The sequence below is a fragment of the Pseudochaenichthys georgianus genome, chromosome 15, assembly GCF_902827115.2.
Source record: "Pseudochaenichthys georgianus chromosome 15, fPseGeo1.2, whole genome shotgun sequence".
Lineage (NCBI taxonomy): Eukaryota > Metazoa > Chordata > Actinopteri > Perciformes > Channichthyidae > Pseudochaenichthys > Pseudochaenichthys georgianus.
Window position 1 is genome coordinate 2,365,248 of NC_047517.1, and position 12,594 is coordinate 2,377,841.

At 37.2% G+C, this 12,594-nt stretch overlaps 1 protein-coding gene and 1 long non-coding RNA gene across 2 annotated transcripts; both read left to right on the top strand.

Annotated features, from left to right (window-relative positions):
• Positions 1–899: 899 nt before the first annotated feature.
• Positions 900–7,185, top strand: LOC139435275 (uncharacterized). Its single transcript, XM_071205716.1, has 3 exons — positions 900–990; positions 1,549–1,728; positions 6,710–7,185. Exons 1-3 carry the CDS (start codon positions 900–902, stop codon positions 7,183–7,185), a joined length of 747 nt encoding a protein of 248 aa, XP_071061817.1.
• A 1,425-nt stretch (positions 7,186–8,610) lies between these two features.
• LOC139435231 (uncharacterized) lies at positions 8,611–9,579 on the top strand. The gene is made up of 3 exons (XR_011644515.1): positions 8,611–8,662; positions 9,107–9,180; positions 9,481–9,579. It is a non-coding gene; the product is annotated as an uncharacterized lncRNA (long non-coding RNA).
• Positions 9,580–12,594: the final 3,015 nt, after the last annotated feature.

Genomic DNA, 12,594 nt, shown 5'->3' on the forward strand with positions numbered 1-12,594 from the left:
TGATCACTTATGTGATTGCAACCTGGTACAAAGCACACAGGCATCTTGTAAAAGTGAATTTATATTTAGCAATCTCTTATTTATTGGAGGGAATAAATCAGTTATGAGATCTTCTTCTTCGCTTTCATTACGAGTCGCAACCACTTGGAGCATTATCGCCTGTGACATCACTTATGCGAGCCAGAATGGGATTTGGGATTTGTAGTCTTTGTAGTCGCGTATTTTTCATAGTCTTATATTTCAACAGTTTTACGACAAAATGTGACTTTTTTTACATGGAACTTATTGTTTAAGATTGACAAACATCATATGTGTAGTTCGTGGCACAATTCAAACGGCATCAAAAGATACGTGTTCTCTCTCCATTGAATTCAATGTTAATTTTTCGTTTCCGGGGTCCCATGGGCCGGAAGTAGATGGGCGTGACTTCGCCTCTCTATAGTCCCATTGATGTTATAAACAATGGAGTTGCTGCTTAAAAACAACTAAGGTATAGATTAATTGGGGTCATCCGTTACCACTTCTATGCAAATGAATTGAGGAGCGAATCTCCAATCATTTCTCAGCCGGCTGGACCATTTGCTTGCAACCCTTGCCCTATTTTTCCCTCCCAAATATCCTTTCTCTTACTGTCAGATAAAGGCGTAAAATGCCATAAAAATGAATAAATAAATGATAAATTCTGTCCCTCTGTTCTAAGTATACGCACGCCTAGATATGGAAACAAATGTATTCACTAATATATCATAGATGGTAAACAATAGCTGATCTATTGAAACATGTTGGTGTGTAATTAAGATTAAAGTAAAACAAAATGTTGGTTCAAATTCTGGCAGGTGGCAATAAGCGGAGACACAAACTCCGAAAAAAGATTGTCGAAGAGAAGAAAGCCTTGGAAGATGCCATCACTGGACACAATGCTGTGGCCGGGGAAGCGGACACACGCCCTCGAGCTCTTGGCTGAGGACAACTACTCCTGGAAATGGGAATGTAAGCAAAACCATGTGTATACATTTATTTGGTGTATTTTGTGCATTTGAAAACTCTGCAAGATAATTTAGGTAGTTTCATTTTTCAATGTTTTCAAGTTGTTCTTTAAACTTGCCTTAAGCTGTTGATTGAACCAGAATCAATCAATTAGTCAAATTATAATATTGGAAACTGGTGTGTAGGACGACAACAAAATAAAACAAAATTGCAAACAGTGGTTATGGTATAATTCATATTATCATTGTAACAACTAAATATTAGAAATTCATGATTAAATGTGCAGACTTTATATCTTTTAAAATGCTTTTGTCTGTGCATATATATTTAATGCCATAAACCTGCCAGGCTAAATCTGGCACATATGCATGATGTATTTCTGTGCTTATGTTAAATAATAATAATACATTTATTTTCTATAGTGGGTCAGAGAGGTGGGGGTTAGGGGGGGAGGGGGGGGGGGGGGGCAGATGGTGGAGGGCTTTGAAAGTGAGGACCAGGAGTTGTAATTGTAATATTTCCAATGTAAGATAATTGATAATGCTTTGATGTACTTTGCAGGTCATGGTGATATGGTACAGAAAAAAAAGGTTTACGACAAGGTAATGCTGCTGACCAGACTGAAAGAAGAAGCTGTTATTCTGGTTCATGAAGTCAAACAGCACTGGGAGTACATGAGGAGCGTGGCAGGAAAGATTGATCACCTGTCCTCTCAGCTTTCTGAAGGCATCACTGGACAAAGTTAGTACAATAAATGATTGTTGTTGGTAGTGTTTTGGTCTGGCAATAACATTTAGCTTATTTGATGATTTATTTATTTGATGTCATACATTCTCAGGCAGTACCGAGGTGTTGACGGAGAGAGGACGTGAGGGGCTACTTTGTGTTCTAAAGAAACAACTCCACAAAGTGAAAGCGCAGCAGGCCATGGCACGTATTGCATACCAATGCATTTTGGGACAGCAAACGGTGTCTTTGGATGACTCCTCCGAAGAGCAGCCCTCTGACAGTAGCTCCTCTACTGATGAAGAACTTTGACAGCAGTGAATGACTTCAAGCTATAAGGCTGCTTTAACACCTTGGAACAAAGGAAGATAAATGCATTTGTTAAAGTTCTGGTCCTGTTCACACTGACCTTTCACAAACTAACCAAGATAAATTACACCTCTACAGACTGACTAAATAAACTAATGATTGTCATCCTGCATCATCAGAAGCTCCAATTGGTAAATCTAATTCCAGTGACTGACAATTATCAGTTCACGTCCATATGTATTGTGATGGTTATCAAATTATATATGCATTGCCTTAGACCAATCAGGGTATGTGTTTCTGTACTGATTTCACATCAGCGGTTAAGCTTTTGCCATCATTGTAAAATTACATATCTGCTATCATAAAAATCCCTAAGAACCTGTCTCACAATGCCTTGGTGAAACATGAATACAGTTGTCATTGCTGCAAGAATGTGCATACCTGTCATTGGTTGCTTTTGTACAGATTTTTATTTTAATAAAAACGGAATAAGAATTGACTTTCTCTTTATACAAAAATGTAATGAAATGACTGAGAACTGTTCCTTAAGTGCAATAACACAGATGCAGGCACCCACAGGGAGAGACAATGACAGAGACACACAGCATACATACCAGTACATTCACGTCAGTGTAAATATATTGTGTAGTCCATCAGTTAATTGCACAGTATTTGGGAAGAGTTAGTGCATTTCAGAGTGGTGATTATCTACAAAAACGCCTCTGAAATTGTATTGAAATATGAGTTGTTATTTCAGATTATGTGTGCAGTGGATGTACATGATCTTTAGTTTGCTAGTTATTACGAAGATTACTTCTATACAACGTTGTCATTGTTACCAAGGTGGTTGCTAGGGACGATGCTATCGATATTATTTCTGTTGTGTAAAATAGTGTTCTCTTTATTGCTACCCCCTTCCCCGTCAATGTATAGTGTTGGTCCACAGTGCAAACGTATTAGTTTAACAAAATCCGCATCTAAAATTGTGGCATAGCCGACACGTTATTTTCCCCTGTGCAATTCTCCATTTACTCAACAACACATAATTATCCTTGTGTTTATTTATTTGTTTGATTAATAAACACAAGTTGGAGTCCGTCAGGACCGAGGGTCGGAGCAGCTCATTTGCTTTTGAGAATATTACACCGGGAAGTAAGTATTCTCTCCGCTTCGCTTGACAAACCCCGTGATAGTCCTCAAGCTCTGTGATTGGAGAGTGTGCTCCAAGGGTTACGCCGAGCGTCGAACAGCACTTGAAATGGGATGGAACCACGGGAGACTGTCCAAAACTGGATTTGAAGGGGTCCACCGCGTCCCCCCCTCCCCCACCCCGTCCCCAGAACTACACATGCTGGCTATTCTGTTTCGCAACATGTTCTCTATATGGCACGTCTCTACTGGGAGTTGTAGTTTTAAAAGACGTTTTCGTATTTCCCATAATAAGAAGTTGCCAGTATTAAACTGTGTACATCCCTGGAGGTTTAGGGGACAGGAAACACTCACATTTAAAACATATAATTAATACATGGGTGAAAATTGCTTGTGCCCTGGTCTTATGTCTGTAACCCCTGTTGTTAATTGATTACATTACATTAATTGATAAGCCTGAAACATGCACTTGGCAATATGGCAGTAGCCATCGATCATCTTAAGATAAGATATACTTTATTGATCCCAAGTTGGAAACATTTTCGTTACATCAGCATGTGTAACAGTTAAATATGCAGTGGTGTTTATTTGTAAATCATTTAGTATAATCACACAAATTCTGTGTTTTATATTTAATAATTCTGTGTTCTTTATTTATTGATTGTTCAATACCTGACAAGGCTGGAGATGAAATATATACATACATCTTATAAGAGTATAATACATTATGTATAATATCAGTTAAAATAAGTGCTTCAACATAGTTAACATTGCTGGAGGTATGCACAAATATTGATAGATGTCTTGCAATGCACTATTGAGGAACCTGCGTCCCAAGTTTTTCATTCAGTGCAGAACTACACCACAGTTGTGTAGGCCTATATGATATGTGGGATATATGGGATGTGCAAAATAGTCATTATATACAGTCTTTAATTAACTGTTAGTAGAGAATAACGAGTAATGAATATACTTTATAGGGATCCTATTAATATCTAATAATAAAAATAATGAAATTCAATAACATGCTTTAACCACCAGGTGTCCTTTTATATCAGCTGTGCACCTTTATGGTGTAAATACAGCCTATCTACCGATTTGATGAAATATAAAAGTGAGCCGAATTAGTGTTGATACTGCAAGGAGACGTATTGTGTGAAAAGAAATGTAAGATATTGTTTAATGGCTGATATATTTATGATCCACATCACGTATTCAGTGTTGGCGGCAAGTGCCTAACACTGTGTGTGTGTGTGTGTGTGTGTGTGTGTGTGTGTGTGTGTGTGTGTGTGTGTGTGTGTGTGTGTGTGTGTGTGTGTGTGCGTGTGTGTGTGTGTGCGTGTGTGTGTGTGTGTGTGTGCGCTTGTGAGTGTGTGTCTGAGCATATGAAATATTCATCAATTCTTGACTTGTTTATTTACTAATTGTTTAGTGCCAACATATTTCCGAGATCTCTGGAGCATTTGCGCTATGGACCAACACTATACATTGATGGGGAAGGGGGTAGCAATAAAGATAACACCATTAAATAGTTACACAACATATACAATTCTGTCTGTCTGTCAATTGCCCGGGGTCACACAGAGTTCAGCCGCTGGACCTCTGAGAGGGGGGAGGTGTCAACATCGATGCTGCGAGGGCGAAATTAGCGCTTCCGAGGTACAAATTATTAAGCTGGACAGTTTGAACGGTAGATAATGAGCACACATTTCTATGCATTAAAAAGCTAAATATACACCAACTTTTTAGTTTGCCTATAACGGGTAACGTTATGTTAAACAACGCAAAGATGTTTATGCAAAACAGCCACTTATTTATTAACATGCATCTTAAACTGTAAGCTATAGGGTGCGGACGTGCGGTAATAGGCCTACCTTAAACTTGTTTACGGAGCTATTTTGTATTTTATAGCTCAAAATGAAAGTGGCAGCATCCATTGTACCTAATTTTGGCAGTTGCAGCTAGCAAACATACCCTCAGCTAATCGAACTATTTTTTTATGGGTTTTATTTTATTTTTAGTTAGCGGCATTTAACAACTGCATTAAATATGGTTGACAGGGCCAGAGATTTTTTAGATAGATTGTTGTTTTACTAATGATAAGGTTAAATCCCCAAAGACAATGATGTCAGTATTGATACTATGTATTGATGTATTGCTGAAATATATTATTACTTGAAAACAGTTGAGCAATATTTGAAAACCTGTTAGTAGGCCTACTAGTAGGCCAATACAAATAGAACAGAGTATAAGCAATGTCTTTAATTTAGTCTGCATCTCATGCACAAGATGTATGCGCTGACACTAATGTGGTACCGATTGATGTCTGTCCAAGAACACTGTCCATACTTAATTCCTCTTTTGTCAGTCATAAGAACATCTACAGTGAACATTTGAAATAGTAAAAATACATACTATATATATATGTCATAGGTATTTTAACAAAATAAGTGTAAACTTTCACTACAAAACAAAACAACCACCCCCTGTCTGTACATAGTTCAGAATGGATCTTCTAGACCTGCCTGTACAGACTTGGTGCAAGATGGTTCTCTCCGATACTACTTTGCATGGTTAACCAGGTTAATACTGGTATTGTGCACTATAGAGGTGGGTAACAGAAGGCATGAAAGAGTCACCTGTAATCCACCACCAGTATTCTGGCAGAAATGTCACTGAAACATTGAAGTAGGGTAGGCCTACATGACAAATTGATAATTTGATCATATTAAAGTTATTTAGTTCCTTTGTCAATTTGGTGTTTATATTTTTGCTTGTTTTTATTGCAGGTTCAAGATGCCAAGAGGGTCAACAAACACAACCTGCGTCAGCTGCAAAGCAGTCATTGCTGTGTCAACCAAGACCTGCAAGTTCTGCAAAACACTGCAGCCGAGAAAGCAACGACTGGCCAAGAAACTGCAAAAATTTGAGGCCAAAAAAGGACGATTGGTTAAAAAAACAAAAAATGAACAAAACCATCTCACATGTTCTTGATGAGGCATCTGTTTTGGTGTGTGTTTATGTCTGTAATTGTAGTTTACAAAATTAAGTCTGATAATATTTCTGTATTACATTTAAATCTTTTTTTTTAGGTTGAGAAACTGAACACCCTTGGGTATAGGGCCATGGTGTTTCTCTCAAAAACAGGGAAAAAGCCTTCCACCTGGAAGACAAATGTTGCACATCCGAGATGGCATCTGTCGGACCAGGCTGCAAAATGCCTTCACCGGATGAAGGCTTTATATGAGGTGTTAGTAGATGGTAAGCAATTATATTTGTGGTCATTTCAAATGTTACCATATAGCTCAGTCTATTCTAAAATGCTCATGAACAATTTATGGCAAAACAATTCTTAATGATTCAACAATTCATTTAATTATACACACACAGTCTAGGTAAAATAAATGTGTAGTTAAGAAGAAGCTGACATCAGAAACAATTGTGTTACTATGTTGTATACATATATATTCAAATTGAGCTGCTGAATGCAAAACAAATCAACATTACTCTGATAGTTTTGTCTTTTTGTGTCATTGAGGTTGGACTAACCCACAACCCTCACCCAGTCTGGACGCGGAACACTTCACAAGTGCTCCTACCACCATCCCCTCACCCAGTCTGGACGCGGAACACTCCACAAGTGCTCCTACCACCATCCCCTCACCCAGTCTGGACGCGGAACACTCCACAAGTGCTCCTACCACCATCCCCTCACCCAGTCTGGACGCGGAACACTCCACAAGTGCTCCTACCACCATCCCCTCACCCAGTCTGGACGCGGAACACTCCACAAGTGCTCCTACCACCGTCCCCTCACCCAGTCTGGACGCGGAACACTCCACAAGTGCTCCTACCACCATTCCCTCATCCAGTCCAGAAGACCGACCCTCCAGCAGTACTTATGCAGTCCTGCTCCCTACTAGTCCTGCCATACAACCCTCTACAGGTCCTGCAACTCCAGCAGCACAAACAAAAAGCACTGCAGCAGCAAAAAAGAAACAGGGTAGGTTTTAGTGGCAATTTTAAATAGCAATACATCCAGAGGACAATACTCCAAAGCAAATGCACATACTTTAGGTATTTTTGCGTTACCTTACTTCACTAACCTTAATAGCCGCAATCAAGCTAAATTGTCACATAACCCAGGGTTTTCCCACCATGAGCAGGTTCAGATAAAGGGGAAGTGTTTGCCCCATATGACCAATGGTAAACATGGACAGGTATACTAGGTCAACTGTAAGCAGAGAGGCATATTTTACAACCGAAAATCAGACTGTAATATTGTTAATATGAAGAATTTAAACTCATAATCCAGACTAAAAGCAGCACAGTTGCTGCTGACAAAAAAAACCTTACTGTGTGAATGTTTAAATTAATAGGACTGCTCTATGAAGGGCACAAGTAGATATAACCTAATAACATTTGTGTATTTGGATAATTTAATGTGTTGGTAACATGTAAGTTGATATATGATATGTTAATATATTTAAATAAATAAATATAAAATAATTGATATATCCCCATTTGAGAAAGCATGGCTTTTATGGCAGTTCTAGTCTTAGTCTTTCAGCTGCAACCCTGCGGGGTTAAAAATATAACTAGGCCTGTACAGAATAGAGGAAAGCTTTGAAACCCCATTCTTAATGTTGATACTTCAATACTAAATCATATGAATACTATGCAGCTTTTATATCTTTTTTTGTTTATTTTGCATAATATCAGATAAGAATGATGCTTCACTAATATTATTAGTATTATACTTTTAAAACAATAAAATTCCACTGTTGGCCGCGTAGTATCGTTTTTTGACTCGTTTCAACCATTCACTTTTAACTCCAGTGTTGTAAAGCCCAGAAGTCAAGAAAAAATTTCACAACATGTTTTATCCAAGCAAATATTCAGCTTCAATCTCTATTATATTATTATTATATTTTGGGCGAAACAAGATTTTCTCTGCGCTCTAAACATGTTGATGTTAGATGATGACCAGTGTTGGACACTTTTAAAAGGTAACAGGTTACAAATGACTAGTTCCTATATATATATCTTTCTCTAGTAACTTCCTAACCCTGATGATAACAGTGAAGCTACTTCTAAGGAGTTGTACAACTAAGTGAACATTACTAAAGGTTAAAAATAAACCCTTAAGTGCCATCTACACCAACAACAATAAGCAAAACGATGAGCGGTATCTCTTTAAATCGGGGTGCCAAGCATGCGTAGCACACTAGCTGTTTTGGAGCCAGGTGAAATGAATTATTGATGACTTTTTACTGCTGTTATGATATGAATATTAAAAATAAGAAACATTTCTGGTAAGTCTTGACAATTAGCCAAATGAACAGTGCTGTTTTAAACTAAATGATATATTTTAAACAGTAACATCAAGTGTACAGTATAATAACAGCTCTTCACAAAAGCTTTTCTTTCATCTCAACAGACGTGTCTCCAAGGAAGAAGCTCAAGAAGAAGAACCCCCAACACTTTGAAGGTTATTTAGCTTCAATTATAATTGGGATTAGACAGTAAAGACACTAGCTCTAGTATATTTTCTCTGTATAGAGAAGTGTTAAAAATGTCAACTGTTGTCTTTTCTAAACAAATACTTTTGAGGGCATTTTTGTTTTACAACTATTTATCAATAAAGAAACAATTTTTTTTTAAAAATCATTATTTGTTTCACGGTGGTGGACGAACGACTCACCACAGTCAAATATATATATATTTTAAACAATATATGTTATGATTGTCCTTTTGTGTAAAGTTTTTGCAGTTTTATATAAACAGTTGACATGTTCAAATAATTGTGGAAATATAATTTATGAGAATAAAAGCAAACTGAAAGTGATTTTATAAATTACAGATCAAATTGTGCAAAAGTAACATTAACATCTATAAGGTCAAAAAACGAGTATACATTATTTTGCTCTTTCAGAATGCAGCCATAAGATCGTGGGAGGAGAGCAGTACTACCCAGTGAAGACTGTAGTAAAAACCAAAAGGCAAAAGGTTTGTTCGTCATAAATAGAGGTCACTGTGTCAGTTAATATAATGTACATCTAAAGCATGCTACATACACACTTTTGGGATTTGAATGCAACATAACTTACATCTTTTTGCTTGAAATGGTACAAATATTTTCGATAATTTTTTAGGGGAAGCAAATGCAATTGGTGGAGTGGGAACCTTGTTCCACGTGGTATGTAGTATTTTAAATTGCACTGCAAATGTACCAATAACTAATTAAGTAACATATATTGCCATATTTTGAATTATGTTCATGGCTGATATCTTTACAATGTATTACAGTGGGAAGAAGTGGCCCCTACAGTGGGTGGAGAAGGACAATACCACAACAGAGGAACAGCAGGACTGATAATTGCACGTGTTGTCAAAACCGTTGTGCTGCTTGACCCTATTTTATCTGTTTTGATTGTTTTTTTGGGTTATATGCCTTCCTTTGCTACCGTTATTGTATATACTTGCTGAATGTTACTTTGTAATAAAAAATTATGTTATTCAACTGAAAAACCTCAAAGCCTTTTGTTTTTATTGTAAAATTGTTTTTTCATTTTCATACTTGTATAATTTCTTCTTCAAATAAAAATGAAATAATAATTTAAAACCACTTGATGGACATCAACAAAATATATAAATAAACAACTTGAAATGGGTAAATAGTATTTTTTTTATTAAAGGAACATCATCAAACAGTTGCAGAAAAAAGAAGAAGCAAATACCATGTTTAAACTGCATGGGATGGGCTAACGTGCCCTTTATTATTTAATTAATGGGAGACAATGTACTTGAATCGAATTTAACTTCTGTTAGACAGCTATCATACTGAATACATATTTACTGTGAATGTATGCACAAATGTATGGCATATGGCTGTCTAACAGAAGTTAAATTCATTCCTCACTTATTCTGACAATGTACTTAACCCCAAATAAAATAACCCAATACAAAGAGTTGTTAAATAATAGTGAAGTCACGTTGTAATAACAATAACTCATCTCTCTCGTTTTATTTTTGAGCTTTGCTAAAAGCCACTGTGTCAAGTGTCCATCGTGAGTTGCCGTCCGGAGTTGTCCAATATGGCGGACCATCTCGCACATGCGCAGTACCGATCGGGCAGGGGGACGGATCGGGTAGTGACAAAAGTAAACGATACTGTAATCAAAGGCATATCGAAGAGTCCTGAGATTGTACTACTGGTGTTTTATCATCTATAACTAGCCTGTGTGTATTCTCAAATGTCGTTTTCAGGACAAACAAAAGACGTTTTAAATATCTTATCAGCTGGTGTAAGTGCAGAATATTGAATATAACCTTGACTATTACTGTGTAGGCTACTTCATTTATCTGACAGCATTATTTAATGATACTATTTTATATATATAATATATATATTTATTTAATGATACTATTTTATATATACATTTATTCATATACACACACTTATATGTACTCACACATGTATTTATTCATAAATATACACAGATGTATTCATTCATTTATACACACACAGCATTATTTAATGATACTGTTATATATATATATATATATATATATATATATATATATATAAACACACACTTTGCACTCCAAAGGTCCGTTTTCTACCGATAGACGCTGCCCGTCTCTCTGCCAATCACAGAGCTGCACAGTAATGCTGGCCGCATAGATGTGCGGGCCTGTGGTTGGGGGGGAGCAGAGGGGGGAGGGCTGGAGAGTGTGTGACGTTGACCCTGTTGTGTGACGTTAAACCTGCGACCTGTAACCTGTGACCTCTGAACCTGTATGCTACCAAAGTAGCTATTAAACCTAAGAACTTGAGGCCTGTTTTCGACTCCTATTGTGGAATATTACACTATTATGACTTCCGGGTTCACAGGAAATGCCAGGCCTGTAGCGTTGCCATTAAGTACACAACAAATACCTGCGCATTACGAACATGGATGTACAGTTCCTTATCCGTTATCTGTTAGCGTAGCTAGCTAGCACCAGATGCTAACACTAACAATACACGTAAGGTCTCGCTCGGGCCACACTTAAAATACGTTAAATGTACACAATTTCCTGAGGCATTTTTGTTAAACTGCTACGTTCGAGTTGTGCGCTAACAGCAATATAAATAAATGAGGGCAAAGACGTTATAATATTACAATTTCAGAGCATACACTGATAGCAGCGTCCCTAGCAACCACCTTGGTAACATTGCAAACGTTGAATGGACACGATTTCCTGAAGTAATCTTGGTAATAACTAGCAAACTAAAGATCATGTACACCCACTACACACATAATCTTAAATAACAACTCATATTTCTCGCATGAAATGACATCAAAACGCATTTTAATGACCTAACTAACCTTAAAATAGGCATTTTACACCAAGAATAAAACGGAGGTCGGCCATGTTTCTTTTTCTGCAGAGAGAAATTTGAAGATCACGTGACATAGAAGCCAGCCATTGGAATGAATGGTGAAAAAAAACGTAGGCATCTTACGATTTCAGAGGCGTTTTCGTAGAACTACTACGTCCTACGTTGTGGACCAACGTAGCTATTATACGTTTTTTTGTGAGACTGGGTTGGAAAATCCACCCAAATGGCCCCAGAAGAGGTTTTTGTTTGCTAAATCTGTCTAGAAAGGTCAAATAGCACTTGTTTTGCATCAATCTTGATACAGGGTACTTATTATATGTTGTACTTTGGATTCCTAAAGCTTTTAGTCTCCTAACCCATCATCCAAGGTTAGTTTTCACTATAAGTACAACATATTTTTTGGACGGACACTATAATTTACAGTTTTTTACCATGTTCAATCTGAATTTTCTTTAAAATAAAAAACATCTATATTTATTCTGACTCCTCTACATCCAACGCACAGGTTTATTATTACTTTGATAAAAAATATTATTAATTTAACCCTTTTAGAAGGGAAGATATGGTCATTTGTTCTGGGAATGTCATTTTCGAGCCTGAAATCTGAAAAACAGGCTCAGGGTTTAACAGTCACAAATGACCTTCTAATAGCCTCAGACTAGGGACTTGTCTCTATTCTTGTCTTGCTCGATCTCAGTGCTGTATTTGATACTATCGACCATGATATCCTATGTGACCTGCTCCATCGAAATCAGTCGCATTGACCCGAAGACACATTTTGAGTTGTATACACTGCTGGAAAGAGGAGAGTCCTAGCAAAATATGTCACATTATATAATGACTGTCACCGAGTCCTCATTTTGAGAAAAAGGCCTTTAAAGTTTCCTCCTCTCTGGAATCCATCGATCTGATTGATTATTAGTGGAGCAAATGATCAAAATACTACGGAGGGAAGATATTTTCGTTTGGAGGGGAAGCTCGCGAGTGTGTGTGTGTATACGTGTGTGTGTGTGTGTTTGTGTAATTTTGCGTTT

Excerpts from the sequence above, each read along its gene's own strand:
- LOC139435275 (XM_071205716.1), top strand. The coding sequence starts at position 900 with ATGCCATCACTGGACACAATGCTGTGGCCGGGGAAGCGGACACACGCC. Across the intron at positions 991-1,548 it reads CTACTCCTGGAAATGGGAAT|GTCATGGTGATATGGTACAG; the intron begins GTAAGCAAAACC and ends TGTACTTTGCAG. Across the intron at positions 1,729-6,709 it reads TGAAGGCATCACTGGACAAA|GTTGGACTAACCCACAACCC; the intron begins GTTAGTACAATA and ends TGTGTCATTGAG.